Here is a 23,579-nt window from a genome sequence, read left to right as displayed (position 1 = left end):
CCTCAGGTAAACACTGAAGACAAACATGCATGTCTGCAAATAGATCTCTAACTAAAATCCCAACTGCAGTTGTTACTTTTGCTTTATCAACAGCCTTGAAATGTGCTTTTTATCACCCTTCCAGGCAGCTTCTGGGGCATTAAGAACTATCATAAAGTGCATAATTCATGCTTGATAATTGAGTTGGTAACCAAAAACTAGTTGCCATGCTGAGTTTTCTTCCTCTTAACTGACATGACCCTTTTGTAATATATATGACACTGGTTCTCAACCAGTCTACTATCAAATTTTGGCAAATGTACACAATGTCTTCATGCCTTCACAGAGTTCTGTATACTATTACGTTGTATGGAGCCCGGACCCTAGTAGCCATGCAGATTAGTGGAGAGCAGGGGCCATCTTTCTGTGCATACAAGATGCTTGCTGGCATTTGCGACTTTTGTATAATGAGAACACAGGGCAGTAATCATATTACTCAAACACAGTCCCTTTTCTAAGTGTGGTAACTGTGCATGCTTTTACACTGTGAACCACTGTGATAATTTAGTAGAGACTGTATTGTAATTATTGCTGGCTTGTTGGTGTGCAGCCAGAAATTCTTAGAGTTCCTAATATGCAACGATTTCAGAGAGGTGGAGCAGCACAGATAAAATGGATGGAATTAAAGATAAGGAGTAAGGGGGCGACCTTTCCAAGCAAATTTCCAAGAAATTTGCAAATGTGTTTAAAGCAGCGGCCATGCCACCCATGACATTTGTAAATATTGGCATGTGGAATCATTCTTCCTAGATTTGAATTTGCTCTTTTAATAGGAACAAAGCTCATGAAAGCCACTTACTGAAGGGGCAGGATAGGGGAGATCCCTTTATGGCCACAGCTACTGAGCCTAACAGCACTTGATTCTGTGAAAACCAGACTGATGTGTCTGAGTCAGGAGCTGGCTCTGCTGTGTGAGCCTTATTCCGGATGTCAACACACCCTGCAGTTTAGGAGTTTGGGACCAATATCATGGGGAGGGAGGAAGGCCAGGACACCTTGCACCAGCCTTTCCTGGAAGGTCAGTATAAACATAAGGTAACCCAATGGCACCAAAACCCTTAAAAGGGCTCCTTCGGGTGAGGGGAATTACAACTGGTAAAAACTTTGGAAACATGGCATTTAGGAGGAAAGAGAATTGGCTTCAGGACCAGATAAGACTCAGGTTGAAATCCTAACCCTGCTGCTCATTTCCTGTGAGGAAAAAAAAAATGAACAAAGAGGATAACCACCTCTCTGAATGTTATTTCGTCTTTGGGAAAATAAAACTAATTGTAACTACCTATTGAGGATTTCATATGACAATATAGGTAAAGCCATAACAGCAGATCCTGGAGGTAGCAGGTGTTTGTTGCTTCAGTGAATGAAGCAGAGAACTGGAACCCCATCAAGAATTAGAATTGTCCCTCTGTGGGAATAAAGAGTAGACCTGAGAACTTGACTTTAGCAATTTAATCTCCCAGGAAGTAGAATAGTGAAGAACTTCAGTTCTGAGGTCTGAATGCTTGGGCTTGACTTCTGCCTCCACATTTTATTAGCCGTGTGACATTGGGCACATTGCTTGACTTTGTAGTCTCGAAACCCTCATTTTGGAAGGGGTGTACTAACTGTCTGTTCTATAGGACCTGTAATGGAGATTAAATCGCGGTACTGAATGTAACATAATATACCCTCAATTACATTAGCCATACATGTGGGCCTCTTCACAGTAGGGCCAGAAAAGAATGGTTCAGGACTACTTTGTAGCCAAAGAGCACGATCCGGGGTAGTTCTAGAATATGTGACCCTAAACTCTTCTTTGGATTGTACTTGGTGACGTCGTAGGAATGCTTTTTATGAGTTCTAGTTTATCATTGTTTTTATGCTCATGTTGCCCATTCCTTGAAAATTATATTAGCAAACTGACTTGTACAAATAAAAGATCTGAAACAGGTTAAGTTGATTCTGTGGTGAATCATCTTCGTCATACGGATAGAGGGGTGGATCACACGTTCAAAATAGGCTCCACGGTGATTCTCTCTAAACACCCCACAAAAAGCAAAATGTCATCAGAAAGGGATAAAGTCAACCCAATGTAAAATGTGTCTTCAAGCTCATGGCTTGTTTTATTAAACCTTGAGCAGTATTAACAAGGATAAAAGTTGGAAGAGGGAAGCTAAAGTCAAAGCATCAAAAACAATGGCATTTTTTAGAATAGAGCAATAACAGAATGAGTCTGGACAGTGGCAGTTTTCATTCTTTTTTTTTCCCCCACTTTTAGGCAGTGTTAAGTGCTAGTAGAAGCTGAAATGAGTGACACTTAGGGAAAGGAAAAACTTCCCCCTTGAATGTCTTTAAAATCTATAATAATAATATAATAATATAAAGTGCATCTGGGCATCGCCTTCTGCTGCAGTTGTCATCTGGCTCCCATCCAGAACTGTCAGGCTACTCCGAGTGCTGATGATTCATATCCCAGCACCCTTTTATCTGAGCGTTGCAGTGTCTTTTCTTTGTACTTTGGCAGTGATGTTACCTTGATGTTCAGAAATCTTTTAAAAGCAACACAGGCGTTCCTTGCATCTTGACAAATCATCATCTGCCAGTAATGAAGAAAAAGTAAACCTAGTTCCATGATCATTGTAAATATAAAGAAATAAATACTTCCAAGGGTTTGGTTGTTTTTTTGTTTTTTTGTTTTTTTTTTTTAATGTTCATGCATTTTGGGGATGCCTGGGTGGCTCAGCCAGTTAAGTGTTTGCCTTCAGCTCAGGTCATGATCTCAGGGTCCTGGGATCGAGCCCCACGTTGGGCTCCCTGCTCAGCAGAGAGCCTGCTTCTCCCTCTCCCTCTGCCTGCCGCTCCCCCTGCTTAAGCTCTCTCTCAAATAAATAAATAAAATTTTTTTAAAATGTTCATGAATTTTGAGATCCTCTAACTGAAAAGTGATCTGGTCGTCTTTCCTTGTTCTTGTGTAAATCAGCATGCTGCTTTAGGAAAAGCATTGATCAAATGAAGTTTCCGTGGATCATTTGACAGTTGAAGACAGAATTTAGAATTTTTATGTGATTTCCCATCTTTGGGGATTTTTTAAAAGGGAAACAGATTATTTTTACTGTTTCCATTTACTGCTGTTGTTGAAAAGTTAATATTTGTTAGTTACCAATTTTAATATGCTTTAATATATCCTGATGATAATAACAATGCTGTACATTCACATGGTGCTTTTCATACATTTCACCATCTGAGACTTGAAGCAGTCATGTGAAGTTAGCAAGCAAATTCTCATTATCGTTCCAGCTTATATTTGAGGAAACTGGGGCTCAGACGGTTTATGATGCTTCCACTCAACCAATAGCAATCCGGTCCTTAAATCAAAGTCTACTCACTAAAGTAAGGAGTTTCCACTTGTGTCACGTTCCATTCCAGAAAGGAATCTCAGCTTCGTCAATGAATACTTAGCATCCGGAGTGAAGGTGGTGGTCGATCTCCTGGGCTGAGCGCTGGTCACAACATCCGGTCTGAGGTGTTGGTTGTGTCTGGGTGCTGCATTTTAAGAACACTGGGAACCTAGAGGACATGAGGAGAATTGAGAATCTAGAATGTGAGGAGTGTGGGAACAGAAGTAACCAAGCAAATCAGGAATTTCAAGTATGGAGAAAGGAGGATACAGAGATGTAGTTGACAACCCAGATGTTTCACAGACTGCTGCCTGGTGGAAGAGAACTGGATTTGTTCTTTGCGATGTCAGGCAGCCGGAGTAGGAGCACTGGATAGAAAACACACAGAAGCGGATCTGTGCTCATTGTCAGAAGAAACTTGCTGAAATTTAGAGATGCCAGCTCACTGCCGCTGGAAAGTGTTCACACTGAGACCGTCTGACTCGAAGACCAGATGACTTGATGGGCAGTTGTATTTTGGCAGTAACACAGTTTTATGATGAATCTTCTAAGGGCTCAGAGACTTTCCTCGTTAGCTAAAAACAGGGTTTTGTAGGCTTTTCTGTCCTGGTTTTAGAAAGTTGTATACATAACAATTCCTGTTTCACACATCATTAGTTCCTGAGAAGTCTGTTCATCTGAAGGGGAAAGGCATTATTAGTTAACGCAAATAACCAAAACTTTTGTAAGGTTAGGAATTGAAGCAGACGGTGTGATGCGTAGAGTGTGTGTGTGCGCACGCGTGCGAGGGTTGTGTATTTTAACTATTTCAGGATGGAAGTGGTCCTGCATTTTGCTGTGTTCGTCTGGCTTATTATTGTCACTACTCTTCAGTGTGGCCCTAGAACACAAAGAAACGGGGAGAGGAGCTCGTTTGATTTAGCTGGTTTTAATTTTCTTAATATAGAAAAGGATGGGGCATCAAAAGAGATCAGCCGAATTGAGTTTGTGACATAAGCAGATTCACTAAGGGAAACAGCTGACTAGGACCCAAAGTCACCGTTCCAGGTCGACCGCAGTCACTCACTGCTTTCTCATTGTGCCTTAGGTTTTTATTTTCCTCTAATGTGGAAGTGTTCTAGGAGTTTTCTTTCCAACCTTTAAATTTTATGATCCTAATTCTCTCATTTTTATGACTCTGATTCTCTGCATTTGCATAGGAAATTGAGAATGGTCTCAGTTATAGCAAAAACAATCCAGTCATTCATTTGTTCTTTAAATTTCTTATTCATTTATTCAAAAACACTTGTTAAATGAAACACTGTTTCGAAATATCAAAACTTTGCCTCAATATAGGTGATTTTAAGAATGAAAGGAACAGAGCATGTCAGTATCTTCACCACTTAAAACGAATGTGTGGAGTTCCATTTTTAGGGTGTTTTGAAACAAACGTAAACGAATTCCTCTGTGAAATTGCTGTTGCTGAGATTTGGGAGAGTAACATAGCCCACATCATAACGGGATGCAATAAAAACTTACTATAATAAACCTGTTAGCACCAGCATTATTAAAGTTATTCCACCACGGATGAGTCCAAGCAGGAAGTCTTTTCTTAATGAATAATCTCACGTTTTTCTTCTTCTTCCAACAGATTCCAGAGAGGTGACTACCACATTGACGTCTGTATCAATGACTACCTGGATGTTTTCTGCCCTCACTATGAGGACTCGGTCCCGGAAGATAAGACTGAGCGTTATGTCCTCTACATGGTGAACTTTGACGGCTACAGCGCCTGCGACCATACTTCCAAAGGGTTCAAGAGATGGGAATGTAACCGGCCCCACTCTCCCAATGGACCGCTGAAGTTCTCCGAAAAATTCCAGCTCTTCACACCCTTTTCTCTAGGATTTGAATTCAGGCCAGGCCGGGAATATTTCTACATCTGTGAGTATACAGAGATTTATTGCGTTGTAGGGCAGCTGCAAGAACCCAGACTAATGTTTTACCCATGTTTCAGAGAATTGCAGAGAGCCGGACGCTGCATTACAGATGTCTCCTTGTAAATGCATACATCAGGAACCCTAGATACATTAGCTGGGAATTGAGAGCGCAAATTAGATTAAAGACACAGCTCCTCTCCCCCTATGAAATTGCGTGTCAGCCTGTTCAGTGAACCACTGCTGACTTGTATTTCTTTTAAATGAAAATTGCTAGGACTTCTCCAAAGCTGAGGAAAAGAAAAAGATTCCTGAAGAAAAAAAAAAAAAATTAAAGGAAATAATTAAATTTACATAGCTTGCAGTCATTGGATTTCTTATTCAGGTGTCAGCAATACCCTTTCAATCATCCACACTTGCAGTGGAGAAAGCCAAAACTCCTGCACACGTCAGCATGCTGACGATAAATGCTCTCTTTGCACCAAGGAGAAAAGACAATTATTAAGAGCAGCTGTGTCTTTAAATAGGCAAGAGCGTGAAGAAGCATCTAGAAAGGGTTCCAAAGGAACTGGCATAAGTGAGTTTCCCACCTGTGATTCTGTCCTGAGAGAGCTCTAAAACGTTCTCAGCTGACCTCTGTGTGAATCCTATTGCTGTGGCCTTGTTTTCCATCCGTGACGTACACCATCGCTGCTCCGGGCATCCTGCTGGTCGTATAATCTAGGTAAAAGCTTCTCCAGCTTTACTGTGCGTCCGTCACCCGGGGACCTCGTGAGAGTGCAGGTCTGATTCAGGTGGGGCCTGAGAGTCCATATTTATAAAGCTCCCATGTGACGCTGCTGCCCTAGGGACCGCACTTTGAGTTAGGACGGTTACAGGTATATTCGGTGTAGGCGGCTTGCTGTGTGTCTGGACTTTTCCTTTCCAGTAGCAAATATTTAAACTATCTGGCCTTTTCCACGTATTTTCACTATCAGCTGAAGGAGTTCAACCTTTTTTGCCCAGAAATACATTTATCGACCAACTTATCATGGCTCAGTAATGTTAGGGGTTGCAAGACCAAAAGACCAGTCCTGTCCCCAAGGAGTGACCGTCTGGTGGGGAGGAGAGGGAAATAAATTGGCAGTTGCTGAAGGAAGGTAAATGCAGGGAGCAGGGGGCACAAGGGCACAAGGGGACGCATACCTCACCTGCTTGAAAGAATCAGTGCGGCTGTACACAGTGGGGAGAGGCAGGCGATACCACCCAGTACGCTTAGCCTTGACTTTCCACCCCTCCTTGCCAGACAAGCAAGATAAAGAATATTCCTGTTTTTCTGACTCGTTTCTTCACCCTGAATGTCCCCACAGACTCCTAACCCACATGTTTTTTTAAGTCTACGAGGATATCTAGCTCCTCTTCTCCAGAAAACAGAATTTTATATTAAGCCGGATTTCACTATCACACGGGCACTCCCACTTACACTGAGATTGAATTTAAAAAGGAAGTTGAACAGTACCAGTTTTATTATTTCAGTACATATTTTAGTCATTAGTCATGAGAAAACACGTAAGAGTCTTGATACTATCTCACATTCGATCCACAAAATAAGAAAAGGAATATTGAGTCCCACGGATGGAGGAAACACTGACATACATTGACTTCACGCGTTCTCAGGCAGCAGGCTCCTGCCTTTTCCTGATTTTTACTTTGTGAAAGAATCTCATTCAGCAAATGGGCGAAGGGAAAAAGGGAGACTTTAGTGGCTGGACGGCAATCATTAATTGCCTGATTCTAAAATACCCTTCTGATGTAAGAGGAAATCCTTGCCAGTTCCACAATTTACATACTGATTCCTCGGATTAAAACACAACAACAAAAGCAAAAGCCAAAACTGAATTGAGAGCACTGAGATAGGAAACATACCAGCTAACTAGTTGATTGCATGATTATTAGAAATTATAGAATCCATTGAGGTTCATAAGCAAGATGTTACTATTCAAATATACCCATAGTGCTGATGACTGGGTTTTTCCTCATTTGTGGTTAAATTCAATATTTCACTAAAAATCATTATGTGTCTTCTATAACATTCATTTAACGGAGTCATTTAACTGTCAAGGGCTCCTGTCAAAGTAATTGTTCCAAAATGCTTCAAAATATCAAGAGCTTTTTGCTGTTCAGCTGAGTTTAACCTGAATTACTTTTTTTAATGGTAAAATAGCACAAAATTAGCAGCAAAGAGATGTTCGTTTATAAGAAGCACAGTGGTCTCGGAGTCCGCTAAATTGGATTTTCAACCATGTCTTAGAACCGCAAGAGCATCCTTCCCTGTCTTTTTAGTAGGGAAAGGGTTTTCTCTCTTCCTTTCTCTGCTGAGAGCAAGAGCGGCAGAGCTAGCGTGAATGTCTTACAGACGTTTACTGCACTGGGGTCGTAATTAAACTGAAGGATTCTTAGGGGAGGATTGGCCCTCAGTTGAATTTTCCTCTCTCCTAATACGCATGGAATGAACAAGATGATTGGGAAATGGCTCTTTTCACAGTTATTACCTTACAGGAAGCTCTGTTGCCGAACTCGGAACAAGTCTGACTAGTCGCCCACTGGCCAATTTTGTAAAATGTTCTTAACTAGACCAGGGGTATATTTCAGATCCTTGAGGGCTTCAAATCTCTAACAAGTCTTCCAAGAGAAAAAAGAAAGCCGTAGCCCATTGGCTGTCCTGCTTTAGGGTGCTAGAGGAAGGGTTGAGTAGAGTGGTGAGAACGGAAATTCAAATACACACTTGGCCTTGGGGAAAGTGAAGAGAGGAGGGTTTCGTATCAGAAAATCCACTCATCACTTACTCAGGGAGGACACAATTTAGAATGTTCTTATCAAGTTCTGCTTTATGCCCAGTAACATTTGTTTCCTTCTTAATGTGTTTGAGTCATACAAAATTAAGAAAACAGAGTAGTTGGAAATATGTGATATTTCCTGTTTACTTTTGAAATAAAATGCCCTTCACTGTTCTAGATCTTTGATTTGTCCCAAGACTGTCTCTGTGCTATGTCCTCCTTTCCTTGGGAACGGGCAGTAGATTAAGTCGTTATAATCTCTGATACCGCTAAGGCAGACCGAGCCCATTCTTGAATATGACAGATACTGTTGTTAATCTACAGAAGTTATTTTGGTGAGAGATGGGCATACTAAAGTAATTACAGAGAGCCGGTGGTATTTCTATCAGTGATAGATTTGCAGAACTGCCAGTCAATAGATTATAGCAATAGTCATTTATATAGACTTCCTAAGGCAAAGAGTTATTTTAGAAACTTCACAAGTACTCATTTTAGAAATGATTCTCATAAATATTAACCTAATGAGAAGAAGTTTGAAAGAAGTTTTGCTGCTATTATTTTTTAATCAGAAGAGGCGAAGGGAAATAAATAAGGCACTGTCAGTTATTTTTATAAGTCAGGAAAGCGCTAATTTTGAAAAATTCTCTTCTGTAAAGGAAGGAACTGTGGCCTGGGCCCTTGTCTTGGCCTCACTAACTGTACGATCTTGGGTAAATCGTTTCATCTCTCTGGATTTCTAAGTCCACAGCTGTAAAGTGACGTCGTTGCAATAGATGGTTTTTAACATTTCTTGGAGCTTTAATATCCTAATCTTACTATATTTTATCTAAAGGTCTGCACACCAGGGTAAGAAATAACATCCGTAAAGTGTCTCAGCCTGATGCCCTCCTTAGTAGGTGGTCGGGAAATGCCAGTTAAAGGGATCTGTGGAGGGCGAACGCAGAGTGCAGGGGCGCCCTAGCATACTGAGCTCGTTCCACGCTTGCCGGCTTATCCGAGTCCCTGTCGGCCGTGGTCTTGACTAGTGCAGCAGGCTCCGGTGTCCCCCCACTCCTGTCACTGCTCCTTCAGAGCCCTCCAGTGACTTCTGGGCTGGGCAGGACAAAATCCTGAGTCTCTAACCTGGCCAGCAAGGTCCTCCGTGGCGCGTCCCCTTGCGCTTTCCACCCTTGCCTCTTGTCTCCGCGCCAGCCCCCCCCAGCCCTCCTTCCTGTCAGTGCCCACCCCCAAAGTCCACAGGAGGGCTTCGGCACTTTCTCGTCCCTCTGCCTGGGGTTCTCATTGCTCCAGCACCCACGTCCCTTGCTCTCCCTTTCTTCAGGTCAGCTCTGATCTCCCTATATAAAGCTAACATGTCTGTAATCCTCTGCATTCTTACCCTGCTTTATTTTCTCTCGAGCGCTCATCACGCCTGACACTGTGTATTTATGGCTGCTTGCTCGGCCCGCCTGCCCTACGCCCTGGACTCCGTTGTTTGGCACATAATAGGTGTTCAGTAAGTGGAGGTCACCGGTGTTTACATAGCACTCGATTGCAAGCACTGTTCTGAACCCCTACAATTCTCAAGGCAGTATGAGGAGGTTCTGTTCTGATGTCCCATTTTATAGGGGAAGAAACAGAGGCACAGAGAAGTTAGGTAACTAGAGAAAAGTTCACACAGATAAGTGATGGATTTGAGAGGAAATTAAGTGAGTAAACAAGGAACAGGAAGTGAAGAGATAAAGTCCGAGGTCTCCTGTGCTTAAAAAGGAAAAGCATACCTTATTTTGTATTTTTTCCCCAAAAAAAGGTAAAAACAACGAGCACGACTGTTTAGAGAATATTACTTTATAAACTCTGCCAGAAACCCCAACTCAGGTAGTAGCCAGATTTTAAGCACATGTATGCAGTTTCAGCTTTCCAAAGAATACTCCTCCGTCTCCATGCAATACTTCAACCGTACCTTCCCAGAGGCGTGACCCTTTGAATACAACAACTTTCTGACCCAGAATTTGGGTCAGAGAAATTCTTAACTCCAGTGACTATTCATCCTCTAGGCTGAATCATGATTGCACGCTGGATTTAGGAGTGAGAGACCTACAGTCAAGAAGACAAATGTCATTTTCTGAAAATGATGCTAAAAAGGCAGAGACATCGTCTAGCATTTGCCACATCTAAGTTTCCTCAAAAGAAGGTACTCGGAGTAAAAGTTTATAGTCACAGCACCCAGATGCAATCCAGAAGTTTCCGAGAGATTACCGGGGAACACACTCTTCCTAAGCTCACTGGCGAGTGAAGTTGTGTGCACATGTTATTTTCGTATTAATCCTTTGTATTAATACGGTTATAGAAGTCGAGAGCCAAAAAGATGTCCATTTCTTTCAAGTTAGAATCCTGAAAACATCAATGAAAAGACAATCAGGGAGGTGAAGACTTCTGCTCCAGTCTTTTGGTATACATATTTTTCAAAATTAAAAAGAAAATCATGAGGACAGCCTATGTTACTATGGGCATCATTCTTAAATCCACAGTATATAACTAGTCAAATGTGTGTGGTTAACTGCTAATTCTCTCTTTTATGTGCTTCAAATAAAAGTTTATAGTCTTGGGCGGTGAGGCATTTTTCATATGTACTACGCAATTTTTAAAACTAAGTAAGTAACCTAACTTCTAAAGAGATATCGTATTGAAATGATCAAGATCTGCTTCAAAAATCATTTGATTGGTACAATACAGTTATTGACCATCCTTTTAAATGATATAAGAATATTCAGTAAATCTGAGAATACTAACATAAAGAAAGTCCCTCACTCGCCAACTGGCTCTGTTCCAAAAGCTTATTTGCAGCTGAGTTGTTTGCAACTGAGAGTATAGTTTCTCATAGAAGTGTTTCTAAAATCAGGCACGCTTTCCATAATGTGGAGAATCTGCTTAACCATAATATTGATTTAAAACTGTACATTTTCATTGAAAAGGTAATAGAGGGGCGCCTGGGTGGCACAGCGGTTAAGCGTCTGCCTTCGGCTCAGGGCGTGATTCCGGCGTTGTGGGATCGAGCCCCACATCAGGCTCTTCCGCTATGAGCCTGCTTCTTCCTCTCCCACTCCCCCTGCTTGTGTTCCCTCTCTCGCTGGCTGTCTCTCTCTCTGTCAAATAAATAAATAAAATCTTTAAAAAAAAAAAAAAGAAAGAAAAGGTAATAGAAAATAGCATGTAGACTAGGTGTGCAATAAATACTTGTTGAATAAATAAATGTCATAATAGTAAACCAAGGACAAAAAAGCAATTACATGTTTTTCCTTATATGCTGATGTTTAAGAAACGCAGATAAATTGGAAGCCCTGGGTTTCACTGTACCCAGCACTGCAATTCCCTGGTTTCTTATTTATGTTTTTTGATCATATAATGAGGATACACTACATCAAAGGGGAGAGTGGAATATGGTTTTGAAAGGAAAACGGCACAGACTCTGGTGAATGCAGCCTTGCCCTCGAATCTTCTATACTCTTAATAGCCGTGTGACTGTGGGAAACCGAACCTTGCTGAGCCTCACTTTCTTCATCTATAAAATGGGCATATAAAAATAGTTTATTATCACAATCTTTATTTCCAAGGCTCAAATAAATATTTTTAAAGGACCAGCTGGACCACCAAAAAGATGACTTCAGCAATTCACGTCCAAAAACTTGGGTGTCCTTTGAGGGGACGCCTGGGTGGCTCAGTCAGTTGAGCGTCTGCCTTTGGCTCAGGTCATGATCTCAGGGTCCTGGGATCGAGCCCGAGTCCCTCTCGCTCTACGTGCTCATTCTCTCTCTCTTTCTCTCTCTCGTGCTCTCTCTCAAGTCAGTAAATAAAATCTTACAAACAATAAGAACAACAACAAAAACCTGTGTGTCCTTTGAAAAGTTACGGCACCTTGAATAGCCCTCATTTTTACTTTAGTAAAAAATTTCATAAATTCCTGGTAAAGATTCACATTTTAAGTATGTGCCCTATATTCTGAACTAATGTTATGCTAGGATTATATCTGCCTAAGGAGTCTTCGTTCCCCTCTGGATGTCCAGTTTTTCAGCAGCTTACCTTAGTAACGTACATTAAGAATTATTTTGGTCCTGTCAGTTCACACCAATCTGCCTTTTTCCTGAATGGTTCTTATGGAAATAGAAGAGTGTCAAAACAGCACATTTATCAAAGCAGGAGGTAATCTTTTCCATCTTAATCTTTTACTCTTGCAGGGGAGGTGACCTATAAGTACCATGTTCTTTCTTAAAATGAACAACTCAAAATTTGCTCCAGAGTGTGTGTGTGTGTGTGTCTGTGTGTCTGTGCGCACACATGCACGCACGCAATTTGCTTTTATTATTGAAAAATGTTTTTGCTTGCTAGCGTCTTATTTTAGCAGTAAACGTTCTAGCATATACTTCAGCTGAGATTCAAGGGGTTTATAACTGGAATTTCCAGAAGGACTGTGGTCGAATACTAGTGCACCTTCTATAATTTTTTAAATATGTAGACTCAGAACATGGTATTCAGCGAGGCATATTTATATTAATAGAAAAAGGAGTTGAAGGGCAGTGTGAGGAAATGGACGCATTTTAATATTTGCTAAAGTGGGGAAGAGTGAACACGGCACAAACATCAAAGAGTAATTGCTCAGGTACAAAGTATATCGTAGTCACTCAAACTTATTTAGTTGTTTTTTTTTTTTAAGTTTTGCTTTATTTTGAACATCCAGTGGAACAGTTTTTCTCTATTTGGACACTGGAAGTTTGTCTAGATTACATCAGATTTCTTTTTTTTTTTTTTTTAAAGATTTTATTTATTTGTCAGAGAGCGTGCACACACAGGGGAAGTGGCAGGCGGAGCAGACAGAAGGAGAAGTGGGCTCCCTGGCAGGCTCCCCGCTGAGCAGGGAGCCCAATGCGACACTGGACCCCAGGACTCCGGGATCATGACCCAAGCTGAGGCAGACGGTTAACCGACTGAGCCACCCGACTGATGCAGACGTCCCTACATCGATTTCTGTCTGAAAAGTTGTTGTATTTCCTTTGTGTAACCGAGTGGTCTTTAGTGAACCTGCAAGAGTGCACCTTTTATTTAAAGAATGAGTTTAGAGGGGCGCCTGGGTGGCACAGCGGTTGGGCGTCTGCCTTCGGCTCAGGGCGTGATCCCGGCGTTCTGGGATCGAGCCCCACATCAGGCTCCTCCGCTATGAGCCTGCTTCTTCCTCTCCCACTGCCCCTGCTTGTGTTCCCTCTCTCGCTGGCTGTCTCTCTCTCCATCAAACAAATAAATGAAGTATTTTTTTTTTTAATTATAAAGAATGAGTTTAGAGAATAGTGTCTGTTTCAAGTTGTCCCTAGCCATCTTTTAGGAAAGCATGAATGGATTTCAAGGGCTCTTAAATGAAAGTTAAATAAAGAACATAAAAGAGAATATTTAGAGACTTCAGGATATTTTTCTATGTTAATTGTAAGTTTCTCTTACAGAAATGGTTGTTTATTGCCAGGTACCCTGTTAACCTTCAGAAAAGAATACTTGGTGTCAGCTCAGCCGTGCTTGGAGTGCGGATGCTCGAGCCGTGATTCAGATAGTCTGAGCACAACCAAAGGCGGGGGAGGCAATTAATAGGAACGTAGGATATTTAAAAACAATTTATTATTTTTAAAAAGTCGGCAGTATTATTTGGTCAGGTGCGGAGAATTTTTAAAGAAGAAACGTGTGCTCTGGTGAATGATTTGCCCAAAGGATGAGGGTCCCGTTAAAGAGAGTCAGAGAAATGAATGCCAGGTCTGTGAAAAAGGAACCTGGAGCAAACATCCCTGCTTAATCGGTTTTGACTTTGGGAGCCGCCTTAAAGTTCGCAAAGGGCGTTTAAAAGCTCTTGAATAATTGCGGCTTGATGGAAATTCATGGTATAAGCCATAAGAAACTAAAGACTCGTAAGTACTCTTTGCATTGTTTGAAGTTTTCAAAGGCTGTGACACTCTGATAAGAAGTTCAAAAACAATAATTTTTATTTGGGCTCCTTTTAAGAATTTAAAATGCTATTATGAGACTGAGGGAACATGTAGAGTTCTGGACCTCGTAAGGGGGAGGAAGGAATTAGGCCACCTTTTGCTTCCTTTTACCACACTGAGCCTAAATGCTGAAACAGAATATATGAAAGGATTGGGGGTTCTTAAATCCCTAAATGTCAAAAGTGGCCACATCTCCCAGAGAAATAACGCACCTGACTAATTGTGTAATTTCACAGGGACGTAGCAATTCTCAGCCTTATAAACATGTAATGTACTAATTCGGTTGCAGAGTTAACTGAAAACAGTGTAATGAGCTGCTGCATTGCGTGTATGTGTGTTACACAGAGCGGATGCCAGGAGAAAGGGAAATAACACACCGGTGACACTTGGAATAACAGTGTTTATACTTCATTGACTTTGAGTTGTCAGCATGCCATTCTCTGTGTTTCCCTTAGTAACTTATTAAGGCAACTGAACTCCAGTGTGATGATGTCTAAGTGTCATTTGTTGTAAATTACACAAGCATGCACACACCAGAGGTGCTTAGTCAATCTTTTTGAAAAAAGAAAAAATAATACTTTCTCGTATGGACAACAGAAATGTTATCCAGGAGACACACAGAGCACAGAGCGAAAGGTGAGTCTCTGAACATTGTGCGTGCTGGAGGAGCCAGATTTTGGCCTTTCATCAGAAGACATACTATTTCTACAGATTTCCCCACTCATCTATTCTTGCTCTATTTTAACAGAATGGTCGTGTAACTCTTGGTTTGAAAGTTGTCATACAGCCTCACAGCAGGCTTATATTATCTACAGAGTGCTTTATGAGGAAATATAAATCACCACAAATGAGACTTTTCACAGCCAGAGATATGTAGAAATTTGTGTCAGTGCTTTGCTGGCTTGCTAAAAAATATCTCTAGGCTCCAAAGTGCTCTCACAGCTCATCCCCGCTCCCTACCCTTTTGGGAAGCAATTCTCAAAACTTGAGATTTATGGTTCAGGGAGCTGATAGTGGCTATAAAGTTTTCTATTTTCTCTTTTCTTTAATATTAATGCGGGGAACGAGGCATTATCATTCATTATTTTAGTTCATGAGTATCCTGTGGGCTTGAAATGTGGTTTCTTGGGGATATGGCTTACCTCTGTTTAATAGGGGAAACGCGTGGACTTCGGCAACAGGCTTCCTTTACCATTGAATATTTTTAGGTAGTTTGTAGAAAATTCACATTAGGAACAGAACTTTAATATATGTGCTATATCCAGGTTTGGTTTTAAAATTTAAAGCTTTACAAAATATTAATTCATTCTGAGCCCCAGAAGTAAAGTATCACAAATTGGAGACTAGCCAGGCAGTCTATTATTGTTAGAAATTGAAATGATAATGTCTTTTCGCTGTACTATTTTCAGAGATGTACAGTGTCTCCAGTAGTATGACCTACATTAGTGTTAGGTGAGTTTTAGTTTAGGTTGGCACTCCCTTTTACACCCCACATCTTTAAAACCAAATAATGTCTGAGTCATTAATAGAGAATCTGTATTGTTAACTTAAAAACTGGCCAGTTTTTATTAGCTCTAATATCTGGTTTCTGATGTGAATTTGCTTTTTCTAATTTTTTTTTTTTTTTACAAAAATTTTTTTGGGTTAGTTTTCTCCTTAAGTACATTATCATAGGCTCTGGCTGAATCTGAATCCATGCAATTTCCCTGTATGTTTTGCTTTAACAGTTTCAGTGGGTGCTCAACCTTGAATGTAGAACTTCTTGCTTTATTTTAGACTGAGTTCTTAAGGAACAAATCTAAAGAAGAAGAGTAAAATAGAACCAAAAATATGAATAGCAGGTTGTTGGGTTTTTTTTTTAACTTTTAAGAGATTGCTTAAATGTCTTGCTTATATATCATGCAGTTCAGTCAGTTTTGAGTCCATATAATGAATACTGCAATGATTTAAATGAAATTTAGTTCAGAGCAATTATTATTGTAAAAGCAGCCTTTTGCTGAAGGCTTACTCATACCTTGACTGATAAGTATGAGTTCTGATCACCGTAATTACAGTGGTTTAGCATTTATCGCAGTTTTACTGTATGCCAGGCACTATACTTGTTTTTACTCGTTGGCTCCTCATCTGTAAGGTAGGTACTATTATTAGCCCCATTGTGTAGATGGGGAAACAGGCTGAGCGAGCTTCAATCCAGTTAGTAATGGAGTCAGGGTTCAGACCCACGTACTTTGACTCCAAGTCTAAGCTCTTTACTCAATTCATAATATTTTATTTTTTTAAAGATTTTTCATTTATTTATTTGAGAGACAGAGATAGCGAGAGAGAGCACAAGTGGGGAGGAGAGGGAGAAGCAGGCTCCCTGCTGAGGAGGGAGCCCAATGCGGGGCTCGATCCCAGGACACTGGGATCATGACCTAAGCTGAAAGCAGATGCTCAACCTACTGAGCCACCCAGGCGCCCCCATAATAAATATTTTAAAAGAAGTTAAAGTAAGACCAATTTCAAGCACTCTTGGCAAGTCTTTACATAAGTCCTAAATACTATACCCTGGAACTTAAGGCAAAGCGAGTTCTAAAAATGGCTCGTGTACCTACAGAGGGATGTTTCACATCCGTTCACCCCTGAGCTTCACACAGTAGAGCACTACTGAGTGGCTTGTGGGGTCAGAACATGAAAACAGAATAAAATGTGTCATTCACTCCCTATTTCAATTGTGATGAAAACAGTTAATAGTTAGCAGGACCGTGGAAAGTGTATGTCTCTCTGATACCCTGAGTCATTTTTCAGAGGTTTAAATCTGATGAGCAGAATCAATACCCAGTGTAGGTATCGGTGACTATGTTGCAAGGCCTCGTGGGCAGCTGTCGCCACATCCCGGCCTGGCACTATGACATGTGAGGGATCGCTCTGCCTCGTTGGTAAGCAGCACGGCAGCAGCCGATTGCTGCTTCCATTATTATTACCATTGTAGTGGCTGTGGCTGTTGTTATTAAAATCCTCCGGTTTTTCACAGATTTGGAGTTTTTCACACATTTTTGCAAATTCAAGGAAAAGGAGTAGCGATTCCACGAGGAGAAGGGCTCCTTGGAGAATTTATTCGTGCTTTAGAATGAAGGTGAGGAACGGCAGCGGCCGTGAGCAGCAGCGGGCCTTTACGCAGCAGGGGGGTGGCACTGGTTCCTGACGGCAGTGGCCAGCCTTGGGGAGAGCACCAGCAGCCCTCCAGAGAGCCAGCTTCACACCACTCCCGGGGACTTGCTCGCTCACTGCCTCCCCTCTCCTGATAAGGAAATCGGAACAGCCAGACTCTGGGAATCAATGAAAAGACAGGTCTGACTGGAATGGAAAGGCTTTGAAAAATAACAGTGGATAGGTAGATTGGGCCAGATTAGGGAGGGCCATGAATTCTGTTCTCAGGAATTTAGCGCTTACCTAGGAGGCAATAGGGAGTAGTATGTTTTTGAGGGGGAAACTCATTTGGGCCTTAGCCTAGAAATACGTGGCAATCATTGCCCTTAGGGCTAGAGGCTGGCTGGTTAGAGAATCAGAGCCGGCCGGTAGTGAGCGCTTGCCCATTCCACACGTTTACGGTTCCTTCTCATCCATACCTTATCACAGCTCTGTGTCTCGCACTATTACTGTTCTCATGTTACCAATGAGGAAACTGAGGCACAGACAGGTCAAATAGCTTGTCTGAAACCACACTGCTCTTGGGTGGTGGAGCCCAGAGTGGAGCAAAGGCATTCTGACTCTGGTGCTCATGCTTTTAGCTCTTTTTCATGTATGACAAGTAACGTTCATTGGCTTATTGCATAAAAAGGACCAGTACTTAAGGAGAAATTATTCTAATATCACAGAAATTAATACCTTTTGCTTGAATTTCTGTCCTTTCTATATTGCCTTCTCTGTCTATTCAGCTTCTTTGTCATAGGAGCAGAGTTTAAAAAAAATTTTTTTTTTTGCGTAGGCTTTAGTGATGTTTTTATTAAGTAGATTTCTACATCAATAACATTTGCTGGATTATTAATTTAATCAAATAGCAGAATTTCTGACCTTTTGATAGGATGTGTTTACCATTTTAGAAGATTTATTGCAGCTATTTCTTGAAGTATTTATATTCAAAAATGCTATATAAAACCATTTGTTAAACTGTACATGGGCTGTTGGTACTGGTACATCATTAAATTTGTGGCTGCAGAAAAATCTACAGACTATAGAAGGATACACTTCAGTATTATATATTGTTTTCTCATTAGTCAACCCATCAGTAGTTACCGAGCTGTGTTTAGGCATCAGGCCAAAGTAGCAGACACCTTAAAGTGACAATAGAAAGTACTCGATGTATTCTTGATCCTCCAGGAGCTCACAGTTGAGTGTGAGCAAAATATATCCATGAAAATAAGAGCAAAAGAGAAATAAAGTAAATTTCGAGATTGACACCGTCCATAAAAAAGAGAGAGGATTGCCTCAGGGGGAAGACATTAAAGAGTGACATGCTGACTTGAGGGGCAAGGTGAAATTCAGGTCTCAGGGCTTAAGACACTATCCTAAGTTTAGTGACAGAGGGGGGTAAAAATGTCGCTTCTTGGAACTCACTTCCAGAAAGTCTGATCCATTAAATTTTATGAGGTTGCAGTAGGGATCTTCATTTTTAACAAGCTCTCCAGCAGTTTCTCCTGCAGGTGATATTCATACCACACTTTGGGAACATTGGCTTAAAGTGGGAGTAGAGGGGTCTAAATTGTAGACCAGGAAGAAGTAGTAGATCCTGGAAGCTTTGAGTGAATGGAACAGTAGCACTGGTGTTGAGAAAACGCAGTCTTTGTCATGTGAGGGTTTTTATAACCCAGGGAGCTCTAGTTAGAAAGAGCTCAAGCTAGTCTAAGAATAAAGACTAAGATAGACCGAGATTCTGGGAGGCAGCTCGTTCACGATGGTCATAATAACAAATCCTTCCTTCTGCCTCACTAAACAAATTGTCTCATTTGCTTCATTCATAAATAAGATTCAATCTTACCCCACTGATGCAAACAAGAACCAGGTGACTCTTTGGGGTTTTTGTATTTCTTATACAATTTTTAAAATTTTTATTGTACAATTTTTGTTATAAAGTGAATTCCTTTTGCAGAGTGGCAGCCTGTGAAAGTGCAGATAAGAATCAGAAAGCCACATAAAAATAGGAAACAGGCACAATATCAAGCAGTAAGAAATAGTCATTTTGGACCCAACAGTTCACAGGGAAAATGTGTACTTGGGGAAAAAGGAAAGAATAGTGAGAAGTTCCTGTAATATTCTAATTCCATAACACAGGGTTTTGGAAGGTACGTTGAAGAAGTGGGTACTGCCTATTGTCTGTGACCTTTTGTGCTTGTCAGTTTGTTTTCTTCTCCCCAATATTCAGTTAGAGTCTGATGAAAAAAGGAGTATATCTAAATGGAGCCGTGATTCAGTTATGATTAAAGGTCAACAGTGATGTGTATTTAATCACTGTTTTACTACTTACATATTGGGTTAGACAGCAGTCATGTTTTTAACCATAAAATATATCCTGATTCCTAAAAATAAGACCACTGTTTAATAGGTTCCTTTTTAAATATTAGTAAGTGTAGAAAAGCAGATGAGACAAAAATGAGGAGAGCTATGTCTTAACTTCATTATTTACTAGGTGTGTTAATCTGGGCAGGGGGCTTCAACCCATACCTCAAGTTTCCCATTTATAAATGAGTTAGAGTGCTAGCTTAATAAATGGTATTCTTAATATTGATATTTGAAAGGCAATTAGTTACTTTCCTAGTTTCTGTCAAAATTAATGGTAGCTTCCATGACAAATTTTTATGGGTACTTTGAATTATACATTTGCATGTGTCAGAAATAGTTCCTATCATCAACTAGTTTGAAATACACTGGTGGTCAGAAATAGCTTTCTGTCATTTACTCACAAGGGCATTTTTCTCTCTTCGCAGAATCAAATATGATCAAAATACATTGTCAGTTCACTGTGGTTTATTTAGAATGATCAACAGCAGTGGAGATACAGAAATACCAGTATGTCGCTTTGAGAACCATTCTGTGGGTCACATCCAAGACTGCAGCGGTCCGCCGAACTCACGCAGAATATTTTCCAGGGCTAACTGGAAAACTGCATTGCCATTGGCAGGTTTTATGCACCTGTTTTTCTTTCCCATGGAGTCTCATACCTGCAAAACATGGAAAAATGTTCTTTTCCTAAATTGAAGAACTCAGCTGTAGTCTAAATGAAATGGGATAAATTATCTTTTTCACAATTATCCATTAAAGGGAGAATTAGATTAATATTAATCACAGATGTTTCATCAAGTTTTATTATCAACCAGATTGACTGCCAAAGTGCTTTCTGGAAGACATTTTCTCTCCCTCCCCCACCTGCTACTGAGAACAAACTGTTATTACGGGTCCTTAGATAAAGATTAATGGTTTTGGCAGTTCATTTGAGGAAATCTGTATCTGACTGTATACTCCACTTCAGTTCAAGGCGTCTCTGAAAAGCGAGGCTTGTCACTTCCCTGATAGAATTATGCAGTGAAGGCACAAGATGATATCATTCTTTCCACCATCAGAAACAGATTAATCAGTATACAGCCCTAGATTGGTATCCCCAAACCCATATATATATATACATTCTGGCACCTTGTTTATAGATAAATTTAATTCAGGTATTTTAGTAGCTATATTTTTACCTATCACACTTACATTACTTTAATATTACTTATAGTTTTTATATCCTCTCTCTTTTTGGGATAATTCATTACCAACTGTGTGACCCTTATAACAAGTATGATTATTTGGTAATGCCTCATCCATTTGCAAAGTACACCACAGATGGGTACCATATTCATTAAGGTTCTCAACTTGTAAACAATATTTGTCAGTTCCAGCTAACTTTAACAAAAATAGAGGCTCTTTCTCCCTACTAAAGAGACTGATGCATTTAACTGAAGACCGCAGGATGAACAGTAACCGAGGTGATGCTGGGGATCCAGAACCTAGAAACGAGTAGATAATTAGAATTACCTCGTCAAGACCCAGCCATTCGACTTTCTCAGCTCTAACATTTCTCCCTTCCTTGTGTCACTGTACCCAGGATTCCAGCTCCTGGGAGAAGGAATTTGATTGGCATAGATAGCTATCCTTGGAAAAGAATGAAGAGCACCTTGACTGATAATCCCACCAAGACTGTGTGAAATTAAGGAAAGGAGTTCTTCCAAGTTTTTGTGGTGGTGATTTGGTTTTCAGCCTCCAGACGATAGGCATTGATGCCAAATGGGCAAAAAGCACCACTGGCCAAAACAAGGGTATATTTCATTGTTGAACCATAGTGGAGAATACATGGGATTGTTCAAAACAAAGAGAAAATCTACGTGGCAGATCCTTTAAGTGCAGTAGGGGCAGAGCATCAATTTACCATTTATATTTCTAGTTTGTTGCACAGTAATAATTTATCTCTGTCCAGTACTTTTGCACACTTTACCATGATCCAACAAATTAAAGAATGTGACTCATCTTTTTCAGTTAGGATTTCCCTCACATTCGATTGCTTTTCTTCCTTTCAATGGAAAAAGCAAAACTTGACAAATAATGGGAAATATCCTTATGTGCTGATTTACAGCTTTCTTTCATTGACATCAGCAGAATATAAGAAACGCGCAATGGACTGAGTTGCGTCCCATTCTGGCCGTGTCCAACACTAGTCAGATATGGGATTAGTCAGGTAACTGAGTCTGTCTTCGAATGTAAAATGACGGAGTTGAGCTAGATTGGAGATCCCAAGGAACGAGACTTTAAAGATGTTACAATTTCTGACATCAGGTTTAAGTTTGCCAAATTCTGGGTGAAAGTTGCTTCTTATCCCCTTCTTTGGAAGGGAAGGCAAAACTTCTTGGGGCCTTAAATGTACTGCCATGCATTGCAACTCTCCAGAGAGCGAGAGAGAGATGATCTCTTTTCTTCACCAAACTTAGACTTCCTTAGATTTAGGAAGCTCTTTTTCATTGGAGCATCTGGAGGGACCTGGCTTCCATGGAAGGAGGTTAGATTATTTATAAAATCCCATTCAGCTTTAAAATACACTAAGTATATGCTTCTCCCAATCATGAAAAATGTGAAATCTATTTTAATACCATCCATCATCCCCCTCTTTCTCTATAGTTAGCATATTGGGCTTTCTGTATAGTTGAACCCACGTCCTTGCATCTAATCCTCCATTGAGGTGCGCGACAAACACAGGCTAGTTGTCTTTTCCTTCCAGGATTCGTGTGTTTGTAGTGAATTGTGCCACTATAATTCCTCCGCCTGTTCCTGTGAAAGTTGTTTTAAATTTTTAAAATAACTTTTGTCACTTTTTTTTTTTTAAGATTTTATTTATTTATTCGACAGAGAGAGAGACAGCCAGCGAGAGAGGGAACACAAGCAGGGGAAGTGGGAGAGGAAGAAGCAGGCTCCCAGCGGAGGAGCCTGATGTGGGGCTCGATCCCAGAACGCCGGGGTCACGCCCTGAGCCGAAGGCAGACGCTTAACCACTGTGCCACCCAGGCGCCCCTGTCACTTTTCTTGAGTCTTACGTTAAATGTAGATTCAAAGCATAAAGACAGCACCTGATCAGATGTGACGAAGAAGTAGACCAGCGTGATGCCGAGTTCGGTTTGCAGCTTAGGCGGGTTTCGTTTTCCTGAGGCACACCTGTGCTGCTTAGAGTCTGCTCTTCTTCTGTTCTTCGCTGATTGCATTGAACTTGAATAATGTACCATTTCACTAGTTGTCGTCAAGAACTGGTTACCCCATTCAGATAATTCTGCTTACAAACCTAGTCTCAAGTCTATCTCAAGTCCCTTGTTGAGAAGTAAGGAATAACCCTGAAAGTGACTAAGCTGGGGGCAAGAGGAAGGGAGGCCTGCCCTAGAACATTGTTCGTCCTGTTTTGGCAACGCATCATTAGGCAGCTTTGCACTCCCCAGTACTATGTCATAATCTCTTCATCCACCATCTCACTCTTCTATAAAAGGCGTCATGTCACCTACATGGCTGTTTCACTACATTGTCCCCAGTGCAACCTCCTGAGTCCTTCTGCTCCCCCACAGGTCTGTGTGGAAAGTGCCCCCTGGTACTTTGAATCATTAAGTTCTGTCTGCTGGGCCCGAAGGGTCGCCAAAGCCTTGATACGTTTGGAAGCTACTCCAGGTTGTAGCTGTCCAGGGCCTTCCTGCACTGATCATCTAAAAACGAGAAGTGAGACATAGTCCCTTCCCTCATACATGCAGTTCCCATACTGCAGTTCCTAGGGTGAACGTGGTGCAGGTATTCAATAAATGCTTTTTAACTACTTTTGTCTGGTACTCCAGGTCAGCAAGTATATGCAAACTGCCAGAAGACCCTAGTTGAACCTACCCCCTTGGAGGC

General features: G+C 40.9%; 1 protein-coding gene across 2 annotated transcripts in view; it reads left to right on the top strand.

Moving 5' to 3' along the window:
• EFNA5 (ephrin A5) overlaps positions 1 to 23,579 on the top strand; it is a 270,948-nt gene that overhangs the window by 218,082 nt on the left and 29,287 nt on the right. For both annotated transcript variants that reach the window (XM_026498493.4, XM_026498492.4), the window contains exon 2: positions 5,047 to 5,339. In XM_026498493.4, the coding sequence (XP_026354278.1) occupies positions 5,047 to 5,339 (293 nt within the window). The remainder of the gene's footprint in view (positions 1 to 5,046; positions 5,340 to 23,579) is intronic.

This window comes from Ursus arctos, unplaced genomic scaffold (genome assembly GCF_023065955.2).
Source record: "Ursus arctos isolate Adak ecotype North America unplaced genomic scaffold, UrsArc2.0 scaffold_5, whole genome shotgun sequence".
Lineage (NCBI taxonomy): Eukaryota > Metazoa > Chordata > Mammalia > Carnivora > Ursidae > Ursus > Ursus arctos.
Note: the sequence above shows the minus strand (reverse complement) of the source record. Positions and strands in the feature narration are given on the sequence as shown.